At 42.8% G+C, this 18,802-nt stretch overlaps 1 protein-coding gene across 1 annotated transcript in view; it reads left to right on the top strand.

The window, feature by feature from the left end:
* The window catches only part of LOC138581365 (rho GTPase-activating protein 24-like), a 270,059-nt gene that overhangs the window by 214,038 nt on the left and 37,219 nt on the right, over window positions 1–18,802 (top strand). The window contains exon 6 of the mRNA XM_069652645.1: window positions 7,264–7,385. Coding sequence (XP_069508746.1) covers window positions 7,264–7,385 — 122 coding nt within the window. The remainder of the gene's footprint in view (window positions 1–7,263; window positions 7,386–18,802) is intronic.

Here is an 18,802-nt window from a genome sequence, read left to right on the forward strand (position 1 = left end):
TTTTTACTTTAAAAAATCTGCAGTGTTCAAGGATACTATACAGCCCATAGATGAAGTCAGAGTCATAACTCAACATTCTCAAACAATCCATTAATTCGCAATATCCTTAGTAAACAGTGGCACTTACTTACAGCTGATTCCATAATGTCCCAATATCTTGAGAAATCCCCATGAGTGGTTTTCAAAAAGGCATCAGCCGTTCAAAACATAGTAAGCCCTAGTCACTTCAAAGAAAGTAAAAAACGTCACTAGGACTTGGCTCAGTCAAGATCTTAAAGGCTTTTCTCAAATGTGGTAAATGGGTTGTATGTCAATATACTAAAGACATTACAAGAGTTAAGAATTACATAGCTACTACCAAAAGACAATTTAGGACTAGAATCACAGAACATCAATGAATCAGAAATCATGGTGCAAGACAGCCTTGTGTCAAACACTGTCATGCTACATACACACAAGCAACACTTGCAGATATCAGTTGTGTGGGCTTAGAAAAACTGTGTCCCAATCCTAGATGAGGAGATCTGGAACTGTATGTACACCAGAAAGAAGCGAGATTAATTTACTGCATGGATAACATCAGGGGTGAACTGGTCTACAGAGAATTCTCGAGATTTCCCAGTAGGCCCCTGCACCCAGGGCCTCCCTTGTGTGCTAACCAATTTTATTTCCAAACGTTCTCATAGGGAAAGGGTTGGGCTTTCTGAAAATGTGTGATATGGGGCCATTTTGAACATGATTTCCAGGGCCTCTTTTCCTTCCCAGTCCACCTCTGGGTGACATTTTCAAAGGTCCCAGTCACTACAGTAAGGTGGTTTATCTGCCAAGGGTGAGCACAACGTGGTGGTTGTGCGAGTTTACACATTTTAAACTCTACTACTACAACAAACTTTAGCAACTCTCTGCTCTATCCAAAGTTCAGTATTATTCAGTAACAATCTATGTGATGGCAATATCACATCTACACATTATGGAAGTGTTCCACCACCCAGACGAATGGACTGTATAATAGTGTTTGAATAGAAACACCAAGAAATAAACCTATGAGATTCCTTTACCACTGAGAATGGCATTCAACACTGACAGACGAGATTCCCTTCTTAAAAAATCTACACCATAATATTTAGGCAACGAATATCCCACATGTAATACATAACAACATACCAAGCGTGTCCTCATTAACAAGCATAATATTTAGGTCATACCTAGTTAAGAATTTTGCAATTTACGAAACATACGTGCTAATATGATATTACAGTGATATTGGACATTTCAACATGGTACGTTTCATGTCTCGGTTAATTTTACATCATTTACAGATAAACAATAAAATTAACAATTCCAAGATGGCACCGTTATTTTCCTTGTTACTTTGACATCTTTCATACACAAACAAAGTGACGTTATTAGGTTCATATTAACAAAATAATGCTGCGTCTAAACCCAGAAGGAACTAACAATTCACATACCACACGACACACCAATAGCAACTGAAACGTTCCTCTTCACAGAGGTAAGCCGTTATTTCTGGGCATAGCACGCCGTTTCCTTAGTAGGAATGAAGAAATGCCAAATATTAATTAGCTCACTTTTTTCTTTTAGCACTTACACAATCCCATTAGAATGTATGTTGTACCTTCACCTTCAGACCATTATCATTGGATACCTTCTGTGAAATGTACATTCATATATATGTTTGGATTATGCATGTAAACTACCAATAGCTGAATAATCCAACTTTATAACGGGTTTATGAACCTACAAGGCATCCAATGTGACGATATTCATTCTTTGGTGTAGCCATGGCATAGACAGTAATATCATTTTATATCAGGATTGGACACTTGAGACTCATATCTCTCTCCTATATACCCTTATTCTCATACAGATTTAAGGTTTCAACAATAACTAGCTGAAACTATACACTTTCCAAAATGCTATACTTTCTCTAATTTACATCACCCAAGGTAACTATTGGTATACATTATTTGAAGACAATCTACGTTCAAGAAGTTATTCATTGCCTTCATATGAATTACTATGTTGATATTTTATCTCCATTATTTCTCAATATTTTATCTCCCATATTTCTCAATATTTTATCTCCCATATTTCTCGTGGCACGGTTTCTGAAAAAGGAGAACAGTACGTTGTAGTATGCCCTGTCAGTTTAAATTATTCAGTCACTTATCATTAATGCAAATTATAATTTAACACAGCTAACACTTTTAATATTCTGAAGTATATCTCCATTATTTTTGTTTAATTTTTCATGTTTATTTAAAATGTTCAAATTGCATGCATTTATGTACGTGGTTCATTTAGTTAATAAATGTTCTTTTCATATATTATCAACTGTATTCATGAGTTTTGACTGTACCACATTGCTTTCACTATAACATTTGTTTCTTTTTGTTTTTGCATATATTAACACCATGACGTTAATATTTGTTTTCTACTAGACTCATTTATATAATCCCCGACGAAGCTCCATAGAGCAAAATCTGGGATCACTTCTTCTTAGAATTTGGAATTGTAAATTTAGGCTGATGGCTGGGAAGAACAAAATATCCTAATTCATGTTCTTTCTGATGGATGTTCCTCCCACAGATTCCTCATCTTAGATATCTATCACCCAGCATAGCTGCTGTTTGCACAACGCAAGGCCGGAAGTGTCAGATCAGGTGGAGGCTGGTCTGGTATGCAAGGTATGGCCAGGGGCGTGAAGTGGAGGGGAGCCATGGGGAGTGGTGAAAAAAATCAGTGCAAGATGGCAAAAAGGCAATGGTTGCACATGAGCAAGAAACTTGATAGGGTGGGCAAAGGGGGAGCCATGGAAGTAAAGGAGGTCCAAACGGCGTGGGACAGGGTGAGGCATATTAACAGGCTCAGGCCTGAACGCAGAGCCGTGGGGCACAATAGGCATATCTGAGAGCACTGAGGTAACAGATAGGAGCTGTGCAACACCAGGCAGCCGATGGTGACTGGTAGCAGGCCTTGAGTGAGGGCCGGCTTTGCCTCCCGGCTCGTTCGGGAGTTCCAAGGTGAGGCTAGGTAGTGGCAAATCACAGGCTGGCAAAACAGATGATACAAGCGGGCTGCCTGGGACAGCCATGGACATCACGGCAGCCATCTTTAGGTGGCCGGGTCATCCTACAAGGCCTATGCGGGCATGTTGTACAATGGTGCTGGGGGGCATCAGGGAGCCAATTCCCTCAATGTTAGCAGGCCCGGCAGAGACACATGTTCCTGGCCTTAGGTGTGGCCCTTGAGTGAGGACCGGCTTCGCCTCCTGGCTCGTTCGGGGTTCCAAGATGAGGCTAGGTAGTGGCAAATCACAGGCCGGCAACACAGAAGATGCAAGCGGGCTGCCTGGGGAGGCCAAGGACATCAAAGGGCCATCTTTAGGTGACCCAGTTGTCCTGCATGGTCTATGCAGGCATGTTGACCAATGGTGCTAGATGGTGCCAGGGGGCCAAGTCCTTCAATGTTAACAAGACCGGTACAGACACATGTTCATGGCCTTAGGTGCACGCCTTGAGTGAGGGCCGGCTTTGCTTCCCAGCTCGTTCGGGGTTCCAAGATGAGGCTAGGTAGTGGCCAATCACAGGCCAGCAACACAGATGAGTCAGGCGGGCTACCTGGGGAGGCCATGGACAGCACAGTTGTCATCTCTAGGTGGCCAGGTCGTCCTGCAAGGCCTATGCAGGCATGCTGAACAAAGGAGCTGGGGGCCTCAGGGGGCCTAGTCCTTCGGTGTCAGTAGGACCGGCAGAGAGACATGTTCCTGGCCTTAGTTGCAGGCCTTGAGTGAGGGCCGGCTTCGCCTCCCGGCTCATTCGGAATCCCAAGATGAGGCTAGGTAGTGGCCAATCACATACCTTTTTGTGGCCAGGTTGTCCTGCAAGGCCTATGCAGGCATGTTGAACAATGGTGCCGGGTGGTGTCAGGGGGCCAGGTCCTTCGATGTTAGCAGGACTGACAGAGGCACATGTTCCTGGCCTTAGGTGCAGGCCTTGAGTTACAGGATCATGTCTCCTTGTTGTCATATAAATGGTCAACCTCGTAAACTGACCTGTGATTTGGGAGGAAATAGGTAAAACATTAAATTGAACAGCTTTGTACTGTTATAAAAAATATAGTGTCATCTTTATTTCCTTAACAAATGGCTCAGAGAGAGAGGCCAGCACCTTTGTTGTTTTATTCCAACTGCCATTGCGAGCTCCCAGATGCCTCTTCACCCATTACACTTTTGACCCTCGTGATAATCCAAACAGCTATGCTTTCTATAGGGTGACCTAGTGTCTCAGAGCCAAAAGACCCGGTTTCACACTGGCAAGATTGCATGTTTCAGTCCACCTCAGTGGCATAAAAGTAATACAAGTGGTATATTGACTTGTGTGTTTTGGATGAAATAGGTAAAGGTTTTAACTATTAACTTTTTCTACTGTTATACAAATGGTGTTTCTCTTTATTTACGTTACACATGTCTCAGTGTAAGAGGACCCAGTACCTTTGTTGATCCCAACCAACATTGCTAATTCCCAGATGCATCTTCATCCATTACACCTTTGAACCTCATGTAAAAATAATCTTTGCTTTTTGAAGTGGGATCCAATGGCCCATATGGTAGAGTATTGGCTTCCCAATGGAAAGGTTGCAGGATGAAACCTTTTCACTGGTATGAAAAGGCTCACCCTAGCAGGCTGTCCTTTGCGCTGGGAGGTAATAGGTACAAGTTTTAATTTAATGTTTTTTACGGTTATAAAAATATTGTTTTATCTTTATTCCTATTACAAATGGCTCACAGCAGGAGACCTGCACCTTTTTTGATCCCAGCTGACTTTTCTAATTCCCAGATGTATATTCATCCATTACACCTTTGACCCCCTCCCCAAATGTGATAGTGGAAAATACTAAACTCAGTACAGAGAGAACAAGTGGCTCAGTAGTTAGAGCATAGGTTTACCTATAACAAGGATGCAGCTTCAAGTCCCCTCAGTAGCATGAGAATGCTGGAAGTGGTAGGCTGACCTGTGGGTGAATGGTGTAATTGTAATCTTTTTTTTTACAGTTATACAAATATGTTATCTTTATTTTCATTAGAAATGCCTCGGAGAGGGAGACTAGCACTTTTGTTTTTCCCAACCGACATTGCTAATTCCCAGATGCATATTCATCCAGCACACCTTTGACTCCCATGTCATAATGCAAAAGCCATGCTTTTTTTGAGGGAGACCCAGCGTGTCAGAGGTTAGAGTGTGTTTACCAGTGGCATGTTCAAACCACCTTAGTGACATGGAAATACTACATGTTAGGTTGACCCATGTGTTGCAATAAAATAGGTACATTTTTTAATTTTAATGTTTTTTACTGTTAAAAAAATATTGTTTTTATCTTTATTTCCATTACACATTTTACAAGAGACCAGACCCTTTGCTTATCCCAACCAACATTGTTAGTTCATCCATTACACCTTTGAACCCCAATGTCATAATGCAAAAAGCTATGCTTCCTGGTGGGAGACTCAGTGGTTCAGAGGTTAGAGCATAGGTTTCACAATACTGTGGTTGCATGCTCAGGTCTTCTCATTGGCATACAAATTCTCAACGTGGTAGGTTGGCCGGTGCGTTAAAAGGAAATAGGTCAACATTTAAATTTTAAACTTTTTTTACTTTGATAAAAAATATTGCTTTCTTTTATTTCCATTACAAATGGCTCAGAGAGAGAGATAGAGAGAGGCCAGCACCTTTGTTTATGCCAACCGTCAATTTGCGTTCCCTGATGCATCTTCATCTATTGCAGCTTTGGCCTCCGTATCAGAATACAAAAATCTCTGATTTTGGTAGGGAGACCACGCGGTTCAGACGATAGGACAAGATTTTACCAAAGGCGACATTGTAGGTTCAAGTCCCCTCATTTGCCGGATGACACGCAAACTGAAAGATTCACGTGTGTTACGATGAAATAGGTAATAGTTTACTGTTATAATAATATTGTTTTATCCTTATTTCTATTACAAATGGCCCAGATGCATCTTCATCCATTACATATTTGACAACCATGGCTTAATGACAAAAGCTATGCTTTTGGAAACAAGGGATCTAGTGGCTCATAGGTTACAGCATGGGATTACCAATGGTAAGGTTGCAGGCTCAGCATCCCCTTTTTTGGCATGACAATACTCAAACTGGTAGGTTGAATATGCGTTGCGAGGAAATAGGTAAACGTTTAAATTCACATGTTTTTCTTACTGTTATAACACTTTTATTGTATCGTTATTTCCATTACCAATGGAACGAGACCTTTGTTTATTTTAACTGGCATTGCTAGCTCCCAGATGCATCCTCCTCTATTGCACCTTTGACCCCCATGTCAAAATGCAAAAAGCTATGCTTTCTGTAGGGGGACCCAGTGTCTCAGAAGTGAGAGCATGCAGACTCAGATTGTCTTATAGGACAATAGGGCAATTCCCAAAGTGTCAGCCTATGGTTCTTGATGGGGCAGTATTTTTTGACAGAATTAACCACTTTTTTGGCCAGATTGGGTCAGTTTCATAAGTTAGTACGCTAGTTATAACCAATGTTAATAGATAAATGTGTTTTCAAATACATTATTTGCAAAATATTTGATCAAAAACACCCCGTTGGAACAGTCTGTTCGGGATAGTAATGAATTGTAATGTGTGATTGTGGATCACTATTTCATTGGTGCCTGGTGGGATTGTATGCCACCGTCCGACCGAGATTTACACTCATGTGCCCACCCTAATTTCCAAATAGTTAGCACGGGGAGGTCACCACTGCTTGCAGGCGAGCACTCAGGTTGCCTGTAGGGCACGCTTCTGCTCACGCCACCATTTTCAGAGCACAAGCACACAGAGGCCGCTAATGGTAGTTGGTGCTACAAACAAAGGAAGTAACTTTCTGGGCAGAGTGTCCCATCAACCAGTTCACTTGTTGACACGTTTTTGCCAAGCAGGTGTGTTAGGGTGTCTAGGAACTGGATGGCAAGGATGAGACTCCAATACGCCACTCCTAATTTAGAACCCATCCGTGTAAACTAACAATGAGAATCAAAGGAAAAGATGATAGAGTTAAAGGGATGGTGTTAACTGTCTGCTACCAGAAGCTTTAAACAGATCCCTGCTGGGCGGGTGCTCCATGCAATGCAGTTTATATCTATTGTAAAAATAAAATCAGACAGGAAAAACGGAATGTATTTCATGGAGACAATTCTGATAAATGTGTTTTTATTATTTAGATTCCTGCATGAGGTTCAGTCTCATTCAACAGTGAACAAGATGGATGTGCAGAATTTAGCCTCTGTGTTTGGTCCTAATATATTGCGCCCCAAACTAGAAGAGGCTACGGAAACCAATGGAGGTAAGGATAAGAACATGGTACTAGAAACATGCTGTTAAACAGGAAATGTGGTGTGCTACTTAATGCTGTAAATTTGAGACATGGCTATGTAATGGACACTGACATGTTTTTTTTCAGGTTGGGTTTCTTTGTGTGTCATTTTCTCTGTGCATTTTAATTGGGGGACAAGCCTTCAATGCAACGTCAAAACCAGATAGGAAAAGGGGATGAGGAGAGTAGAAAAGAAGAAGAAGAATGAAGGGGCTATAAATGTGTATCCCCATTGTTATAACAATAAATACATTTGAAAAGCAGAAGGGAGAGAAACGGGTGGAGAGAAAAGCCACTAAAACAATGCCAAGGAAAAGGCCTGGTAATGTAATGGAGGATTATTGATAAAGTATGTATAGATATATATATATATATATCGGTTTGTGCTATACATGTTCTAGTTCTACAAGCATTTCCTCATGCAATAGCACGGCAGAATTTCGGGTAAAACGTCATAATAAGTGTCCATATGCTAGGGTTGTGTTTAGGAAACCGAAGCTAAAGCCAATGCATGGATTCCAAAATTTGAAAATGTGCATTACAGTCATCCATAGCGACTCTTTGAGGTACATAGCGTTGTCCTCGATTCAGATATGTGTCCTCAACTATCTAACCCATTCTGAGTCTTTTTGGAAAGTGTTGTGAAGTTCCATGTCGCGTGGCCGAAGTGTTGTATAGGGTGGTCAGAGTTGTGAAGGTTGGGCACAATATAGCAAACCCCATTCAACTGCCCATTTTAAACTAAAGCTTCTCTAAAACCAGCTGAATTTAAATAAAAAACGAATTAATAGATGGCATATGGCTAACCTGAAAGCCTAATCTGGTTTGGTGAAAACTGTACTTAAAAAAAAAACAATTATTCCAAAAACAATAGAGCTACTTCATCTGTTGGGTTGGCGGATCATCCTCAGATCCAAATATGAATCTGAATCCAGGAAGGTGAGGCATTCATACCATAATCAGCCTGGTAGCCATCTTGGTTCTACTAACACAAAATCAGAATCCCTTGGACACGGGGTACGGCCATAATCCATATCCTGTTGCCACTACAGACAATGCTGATAGGTTCACTGAGCATGGGGTATGACTGAAAGCCTTGCTCCTGGCAGAGGGGCCCTATCAGGAGTCCCTCCAGGTCATGCTGTTTGGCCACTGCTGGTAGGGACAGTGTGCTGTGGGCATGGACGAAGTCATTGCAGTTAGCTTCACTGTCTCCTGATCATGGCCATTGAATATATAGCCTGTGGGTAGTGCTGACAGGTTAACTGGCCCTGGCATGGTCAAATACCCTGCCCCAGGTTTCGTCCGCAGAGAGTGGGGCTGCAGGTCATGTAGTCAGGTCAATATAGGTTGGGTCGCTCTGGCATGGGACCAGGCACATTGGGCTCTGCAGGTAGAATAGCTTTGCCCGCAGGGCATGGCTCCAGGTCCCGGGACGGCAGGCAATGAGGAATGAGTAATATGTTTAAAGCATATGATTAAACCTAACCCGGGCAAAATAGGGATGGAAACATTTTGGATCAGCCTCACCAGCACGCGCCATACATTACCACACAATGCTTAAATCAAGGATACATTTTTGATCCGAGACAGTAGAACAGTCTCCCCAACTCCTTCCCATCAGACTTAAGACACCATTTAGCATCACACAATCACCATAAAATGATTAAACCCGTAATAGCAAAACTGCCACAACCCTATGAATACCCCGGCAGCATGACCTCGGCTTTGCACCCAAAAGGCAGCGTGAACCTCTACTGGTTCAGCATAGCCTTAAAAACTCCACTAACACAACAACTTAAAGTCCTCAATCACTCTTGCTTCTGCAATTAATAATTTCACCCTCCAACCTACTAGCGCCCTTACTATATACATCGACCACACACCCCCACACAACATCTTTATGCTTGATATCACAACACCCACCATGTTAACCTTCACAAAGCCAATCAGAGCTCTCTGGATCTATATGTCTAGCTCTATCAAACACACCTTCCTGACCAACAGATGTGGCTCTTCTGGTGTCGCAACGCTGTCATCCAATAGATCTTCTGTTTTCGCCTCCAGATAAAACATATACCCAAGTGTTACCGCCATAGGACCTTTCGTGCACCGGGCCTTGCCTACTTTGGTATGCACTAATCAAGACCACAAGCTTTGCACCTACCTCTCTCTCTCTACCCCGATAAACGGTGCTTAATTTGTAGGGGTGTTTGCCAGGGCACAGCCCTAGCATTTATTTCTGATCCCAAGTACTTATTATTTCAGACTCATTTTGATTATGATGTGGTGATTTGGCAACATTATTATTTTTAATATTAATCGTAAACAAGCAACAGTGTGCACTGGCATAGGTGCCAGCATCCTGGGATGTCCCATTTTTATTAATGAACCTAATAAACAGGGCAATGCTAGTTATCCATTTTCAATTTTAACAGTGACTTGGAAGATGACACTGCCGGGTGCTCTTACTGCCCATGCCCACACACTGCTCCAGTCAGCTTGCATGATGTTGGTGTGGTTTCAGTACTGTATTAAGTAGCAGCACTGCCACAGCAAAGCAGGCTGACAAAAACAGGACAATCACCAGCCATCAGCACCAACACAGGGGGCAAAGTCAGGGGAAAGGCCACTGCCAAAGAGGAGTGCCTGTTATGAATGCCAACTTATACATGAAGATCTTGCTCCAGTGTTTTCTGAGATGATGAACATGCCTGAAAATCATGTTGCCTGAATTTATCCATACATTTGAAATAGGAGGAAAGCAGGTTTGATCTGTGTTCTGTGGAAAGATGGTCAAAGTGTTATGCATGCAAAGACAGGGTGCTGGGAGGCATTAGCAAGTCAGAAATTATCTGTACTGTGAATAGGAACATCAACTATTAAATATAATTAGAAGTGATTTCAGGTGCAAAGGGGCAAATGCCACAAGGCCACTCGGGGCTGTTTAGCAAACTGAAGAACAAAACCGTGCGTTGCCACACAGTAGCCCCACATGCACTCCTATAGGGACAGATTGCCGGGTCAAATTTAAGAGATCTATAGTCCTAACATCCCAAAGCAAGAGGTATGTACAGGAGTATAGGTTGTATCGCAAATGTAATCAAATTCAATACACTGGAAATGAAACATTAGTAACCCTCCAAAGGAGAGTGAACAGTTTTCAATAATGTGTGGAAGGACAGCCTGTATCTACCGACTCAGCTGTACAAACTTCAGAAAAAACTAGCAAATAGGTAAAATATTTTAATATAAAGAAGATATAAAATAAACCAATTATTTCAACAAATTGCGTTCAATTCTGACATATACAACACTTGTCAGATGTTTCAAATCTACATCAATACATATATCCAATTCAAATGCATATCTTCTTGTCAAGCAGAAGAAAAAAGGATTAGTTCAACATGATTGTCAAAGTGGATGCATTGGAAAACCATTCAGTATATAATACCAAAACATAAACAGATAGGATGACTAGTGTTTACTAGTGTTTACGTTTAGATCTCACCATCTATGTTAAGGAGGATCACCTGGAAAGTAGAAGATTTCGCAAGTCCACGGAAGTGAATTCGGTGCTACATGCACACAGTTGTCATCAACGCACCACCATCCATAACATCCCCTATGGCGAATATATTCACGCAAGAAGGAACTGTCAAGATGATCAAGGGTTCAAACAAAAATGTAAACTGTTGAGGAGCAGATTTAAGCAAAGAGGTTATCCTAATAAGTATCTACAGAAGGCTTTTGAAAGAACTAAGAACTTGAAACAAGAGGATACACTGATTACCAGAAAACCTACAGAGGATAAACAAACGAGACTTATGTTTGTAACGCAATATAATAAAGATCACCAACTAATCGGAAAAATCTTTAAAAAACACTGGTACTTATTATAATCAGATGAACATTTGACCAAATGTATTGATGGGAGTCCGAACATTATTTTCAAAAAAGCAAAGACCCTTAAATCTATTATCTGCCCATCCATGTTACCAGATACAACAATAAATAAAGAAACAAACTGGCTGACCAAAATGGAACCAGGCTTTAGGAAATGTGGCTTCTGCACAATGTGCACATTTGCAGGAGACAAAATCAAAAGCCTGGAGGGCCATAATGGAAAAACATTTTTGATTAAACAAATGATCAATTGCAGAACAAAGTATGTTGTTTATGCTGTTATATGTATGTGTAAAAAACTGCATATAGGTAGCACCAAAAGAGAGCTTAGAATTAGAATTCGAGAACATTTTGCTAAAATTGGCAGTCAAGACCCAATCCTACCCCTGGCAGTGCATTGGCAACAGAATGACCAGTTGGACAATAAGACTGACATACAGTTTGTTGGCTTAAAGCATGTCACTATGAATAAGAGGGGAGGAGATTGTGTATGCGCATTACGCCAGGCAGAAGCCAAAATTATTTGTTTCTTTAATGCAACGGTACTCGGGTTGAATCTCGACACAGAAATGGTATCATTTTTATAATGACTTGAATGCACTTAACTTCATTTATGTGGTTGAAATTAGTTGGATATGTGATTTCAGATTTGTAGTAGTACAGGCATTGCCATATATACATTTTAGGCATAGCTGGAAAGGAACTTACTGTCTTAAATATTGTAACGGTACTCATTAATAACAACGGCATGCACTAATATGTTCTCTTTTTCCTAAAACATGTTCTCGTTACAGTTCTTTAATTGGATAATTTCTACTAGATCCATTTTATATTAACCAGAAACACAATGTCTGTGTTACCACCCACCAATCAGTGTACCTACACGATTAAGGTAATTATACAGTAACTATGAAATAGCACCTGTATGTAGAAGCACAACAACAGTTAGGAGGAGGTAATTATTGACATATTCGGTATTTTCACTTTCCTAATGATTAAATGAGTTAATTCAGACCAAGATAAACAGAATAATTAACTTATAGATACACGCGAAGTAATGGGGCTAAGCGGTATATGGTAACAATCAAACAAGTAACTAAATGAGTTAATTTAGGCAACCGCAATTAGAGCATGCAGTTTAGACTGCTTCTACATGGCGAAGCGGTAACGTTGGCGTTGAGTAGCCATGGGAACCTTTAAATTAGGTTCCAAGATGGCGCTCGACTGAACGAGTGCAGCCGACGCGAGAGATTTCTGTTCCTTCTGAGTAAGTGGCTTTTACTGTTAAGGCATATCAGTGTTCTCACATTAGGGTGTTTAAAGATGTGGGGACATGTAATGGGCAGATGATAGATTATGTGAGTTTCTTTTTGGATGAGACGCATAATTACGATGGAATTGAACTGAAACATCATGTATTGAAGGTAGAATAGCACGTTGGTACTATTTCGCTCAGCTCAATCTATGGCTACTTACAGCATGGATTATGGAGACTAACAAGAGCGCAACATTAGACCTTATTTAATGGATACGTGCATTAAAATGCAAATTTAAGAATAACAATATTGAGAGCACATTTTGTCAAACCTAAAACGCATGTAGTTAAACGTACTTTTTAGCGCATTACTTTTTACGTAGAAACTAACCAGAACGCAACACTGCACCTTACAAAATGGAGGAGCAATGCAGCGTTTTCTTTACTATTATAACATAACATGCACAATGACACTTAACCTTTCGAACGTAACAATATTGAGTGCAATCTCTTGAAGTTTAATAACTAGGAATCTAAAGAGAATTTTATATTTTTCTCTCGGGAATTATATAGATATGAATGGGATTTGACCCAATATACTGAGAAGTCAAGGACCCCCGGTGTGGGTACGTTTTTGACAAGAATTAGCCGTGGTTTCTAATTGTACACTATTTGGATAGGACAATCGAGACTAATGCATTCATTTTCTTTTGTCTCTTGTTTTGTTTGTATGTCTCTCCACTTTACCTCTCCCCACATAACCAATATTATTATCCCTTTGTGTGTTTTTTTTTCTTTTTTGCAACTGACCAATGAACTTTTGTGATCTGTTAATTACACAATCATATTGTTGTACTTATACCATGATATTGAAAATGTGTTTACTGTTTTGCTTTTATATCTCTGCCTTGATTGTGTATGATGCAATACATTTGGGTTGTTTATTTAATTTTGCACCAGTTTTGATTACACCAGCCCTAATTTGAAAAAGGCTGTTAGGGGCCGAAACACGTGTAATTAGAGAGCATTTATTTCATCATAGTTGAAATTAAAATTCATGTTGCAATCACCACAAATAAGGCGCTCTTGTCCTGGATCTTTTTGCATGCCTCGGCATACTAGTTTTATTATTTCTGACGGGTTTTCCTGTGGTTCACCGTTGGTCCAGTGACTAGCGACATATTGATACCGACAAGAAACAGAGGGGTTATTCCAGTCCCCATCCAATATTTGACAACCATATTTCACTTTCAATTAATGCTGAACGAGTCGCCCAACGGACCAGCTGTCACTGTAAGCCCAGTACACTTTTCTTGGTTTATTTTATGTTTTCCTTTATATTAACAATATTTTACCTATATACTCGTTTTTTCTGAAGTTTGTACAGCTGAGTCGGTAGATACATGCTGTCCTACAACACATTATTGAAAACTGTTCACTCTCCTTTGGAAAGTTAATAATGCTTAATTTCTAGTGTATTGAATTCAATTAAATTTGTGATACAACCTATACTCCTGTACATACCCCTTGCTTTGAGATGTTAGGACTATAGCTCTCTTACATTTGACCCGGGACTCTGTCCCTATTGGAGTGCATATGGGCCTACCGTGTGGCAATGCACGGTTTCGTTCTTCAAAGTGTTATGCATATCACCTTCAGAATCAGTGAAGAACGTTAGCGATTATGATATATTTAAAGAAGCACTTTGACATTCGATCTATTTTCAAGACACAACTGGTATGTTATATTGTTTTGATTGGTATCTATATATTACACATCTATCATAGTAAGTGAATCCATCATCTTTAATGAGTCAACAGAAGTTGCAGCTTTAACCCCAGAAATGTTGAAACTGCTGTGTGGAATAGCATTAAACTTGGATTAGAAGTTGGAAGATTTTGTCACTGTGCCCAGGGCCCGAGTCAGGCCCAGCAATAACTGCCACTAGTCTCACTGAGCTTGGGACATTGCCCAAATGACCCCAGAACAGAGGTCACGGAGCATAGGTTCAACCCATGGCTAGCTGGTGCAGCAAGCAGGGTCACTTTGCACAATGAATGGCTCAAGGTCATACACCTGGCACAAAGATGCTGTTAATCCTCCAGGTAGACTGATAGTCTGCGCCACGAACAGCATACTACCACCCTTTGGAAAATATGTAGATTTCTTTCTTCAACCTTTCACTCATAAAACAGTCATTTACATTAAGGACACTTCTAGTTTTTTTACACTAACAGCAAACATTCCAACAGGGGACACTGACATTCCCTTTACGACAGACATTAAAAGCTTTCACTCTTCCAACTGACACATGGTGGAACAAGAAGAAGTTGAATGGCTGCTTCTACAAGAAGAATAACTAGGAGCTTCAAAGGTGTTCCTTATGGCATTATTAGAATTTATATCTGAAAACACATATATCCGATGCAAAGATCAATTCTACAACCAAATTTCAGGTACATCAATGGGGGCAATAATGGCCTCCATGTACGTTAACAGTTTTATGTGAAACAGATCATGTAATCCACCAAGTGATACGGCACACATATATAAAATGTCGGGGGTTGTACATACATGATATTCTTTATATGGGGCATGGGGATGTAGGGATCTTTCTGTTTTTCATTGACTGCCTGCATTAGATAGACACGTGTATAGAGTGTACAGCTATGATGGGCAATCCAGGCATTCACTTTTTGGATGTGGCAGTAACAGCTCAAGACAAACAATAAACCATGAATATCTTCCCCAAAACAACAGTTTGGAGCAATTTGGTAAATTGTCTGATGTTCCATTCCCCAAGCACAATCAAAATTGTACCCATTAGTCAATTTCTAAAAGTAAAACATATTGGATCTCAAATCCCATGAAGGAGAGTTCACTAAAAAACGCAATTAAATGACTAACTGGTTTTCGGCATAGGGCTACACGATCACAGAGTTGCAAGCAGCAAGATGTAGGGTTAATGAGAAAAAAAGAAGATATTCTACACATCACAACACAGTAAGAACAACCAACTTTTGCATATATTGTTAAATATTCAATACCAATTAATAAGGTAGAATCATTATTTGCAAACATTGGTCAGTCCCATCCCAAGTTAACAGGTTTGGGGGATTTGTTCAGTACTTTGTCTGTATTTGCACATATCAGAAGTACAAATCTGAAAGATCTCTTAGTAAAAATGCATGAGAATGAACCAACTGCCTTCTCTAAGAGGACGTTACTTTCCCCTCTTATAATTGTATGAACTGTGGTTACATCAATACGGGTAACATTGTACACCACCCTCGCACTGGAAAGATGATACCGATATGGGATTTCACAACCTACAACAGCAAAAATGCCTTCTACAGCATATGGTGCCCTTGTGGCATTTATTATGTTGGGCAATCCAGCAGGAAAGCAAAGGTGCACTGGAGTGAACATCACTCAAACCTATGGACTAGGAACATGACATTTTCAGTAGTCCAACACTTGGTAGAAGAAGGGCACCAAGCATGGCATATGAAGCTACAAATCCTTGAAGTGATATGGACTGGCACATGTAAGACCAACATATATTATTTGTTATTAAAAAGAGAGGCATTGGGCCATGGCTTGAGGTGGCAGCAATGCAGTGGCCTCGTTGAGAGCACTGTGGGACGCCCGAGGACTTTGCCGTTATAAGCCTGCAATAGATACTTAAATACGTCACAGAGACAACTAGCAGCAGGCGGAGCCCCCCTGGATCAGCCAGCCCGGATCTGGGCTGAATCAGAGCCTGGCGATCACTAAATTCCGCACCCAAAACAGCACCCAGGAGAAGCACAGTTCCAAGATGGCGGCACCCCAGGAACGCCAGGAGTGAGGGAGGAGGAGTCGCTTGCCCCGCTGATGTGGCTCCCTCCCCGCAACATCTTGACTTCCCTGGAGCAGCAGCGGGATACCCCAAACACTCCGCCTGACAACTGGGCACCTGGGGACTGGGCCCCCGAAGCTCTAATGACCCTCGGCTGAGCAGCGGTAAAACGCCCACAAGCCGGCTCAGAGGCTCAGGAGGGTACGACACATGGCACCAGCCGTGACGAGGGCTGGTAGGCTAGCAGACTCCCCGCCGCACTCCCCTGCCGCTCCATTGCGGGACCTGAGTCCACATTGGCTGCTCAATCGGACGCAGCAGCAAGAGGAGGGAGAGCGCCATCCTGCCTCCATCACCCTGAAGCTACTTGCATCGGAGGAAGGTGAGGAGCTCCTCCCATCCGCCATCACGCCAGACCCATTGACTGGCCACCTCAGCCCGCCAACGCAACCCCCACCCTCCCTGGCAGGCCAGCAAAGCCCCACGCCATATGGCACCTGAGGCCAGGGGGTAAAAAGGAGAGCAGAAGCAGCACAACAACATTGGCGAGGGCTAGGGGTGCAACGCTGGTCGAATACCACGTAGCACAGCATAGATCCGCACAGTGACAAGAACCGGTAAAAGCTCCACGCACAGAGGAGATCCCTGCAGGTGGTCAACTGGAAGGCAAACCAGAACTCGCTCCCATCCCTGGCACGCAACGCAGGGCACCCTCTGCAATATTCTGGCTACAGCTACGCTGGAGCCCCATACTGCCCTGCCGCAGGAAACTTTCACCCACACTCCAGCTCCCTTGACCCCGGGGAAGAAGACAGCGGCCACGCTCTAGGGGCAGACTGACTGAAAGCCACACAGAGCCAACACACAGCCAAGGTAACCCCGACAGCCTTGTAACTTTCCACACCATTTGGCACCCGAGGTCTAGGGGGAATGAAGGAGAGCGAGGCAACACAGTATTATCAGCAAAGGCTGGGGGAACAGCACTGGTTGGCCAGAGCCCTCCCAGGCATCGTGGCCGGGCCAGAGATTGTGGGCACCACATTTTGAAGGACCATACAATACGGCACAGACCCACACAGCAGCACGAACCAGTGGAGGCGCCACACAAAGTGGAGCTCTCTCCAGGCGGTCAGTTGGGTAGTCCCACAGCCAGAACTTTCCCCTAACCCCCAACACACAGCGCAGGGGGGCATGGGCAGTGTTGTTAATACAGCTCCACCAGAGAACGCTTGTGGCCAATACTGCTCTGCTGCACTCCACCGGCCCGGAATCTGGGGAGGAAGATAGCAGTCCTATCCCAGAGGCATACAGACTGGGAACCACTCAAAGCCAGCGCATAACCCAGGTAACCCCATGAGTTTCACAGCACGTAGGGACATGGATCGGAGGCTCTGGGCCACCCAAAACCATCGCCCCATCGGCCTTTCACCCCTACACCACGATGGTCAAACATAAGTCCACAAAATCGGCAGACATAGCCAGCAAGCTGCACCTACAGGTGAAATCTAGGAAAGCGGACCCTAATCAAACCCATGCCACATCGCCCGAAAAATCCCGGGGCCAATTGGCCATGACGGATGATATTCAAGCCCTGTTGGCAGACATTAAGACGGAATTCCACAACTGCATGACAGAGATAGCGGCTAAAATAGATGGGCTGGACAATCGAATGGAGGAAGTGGAGCACAGGGTCAGCGACACGGAGGACCAGGTCCTGGAGCACTCAATGCAAATTACTGACCTGCAGCGGAAACTCCAAACCCTGGAGGAAAACAGCGAGAGCATGCAGTGCAAGCAGGAGGATTTGGAAAATAGGGCCAGTGGGAACAATATCCACATTAGAGGGGTCCCAGCCTCGATATCAGATCGGGCCCTGCCGGCCTACATCAGCGACCTCTTCCAAACTCTCCTCCCCGACAAGTCATTACTTATGCTGGATCACACCCACAGACTAGGAGGCCGTAGAGGCTCCTCAACAACAGACGCACCCGAAGTAATCACCAGGGTCCATTTCTTTTCCACAAAACAGGAAATCATGTCTGCAAGCTAAACTCAGGGGGACTTAATGTTCCAAGGGGCCTCCCTACAAATCTATCAGGACCTGGCACCCACTACAGTTCAGCGATGTAGAGCCCTTAGGCCGCCAGCGATCTTCCTCCAGGACCAGAAAATCAAATCCCGGTGGCTCTTACTGGCAGCGTTCCTATTTTTGTTCAAAGGCCAAAATCGTATAATCCATCCCTTAAAGAGGGCGGGGGAATCGTGGGAGGGGAACCAGCGACCCCAGAGGAGGACTCAATGAACCCATCCACATATAAAGAACAAAGCTCGACCCCGAAGTCACAGCGAAATCGCTGGCTGAAAGTCCCCAAGGGGGGAAAACCA

This window comes from Ambystoma mexicanum, chromosome 3p (assembly GCF_040938575.1).
Source record: "Ambystoma mexicanum isolate Mex_15411 chromosome 3p, UKY_AmexF1_1, whole genome shotgun sequence".
Taxonomy (NCBI): Eukaryota; Metazoa; Chordata; class Amphibia; order Caudata; family Ambystomatidae; genus Ambystoma; species Ambystoma mexicanum.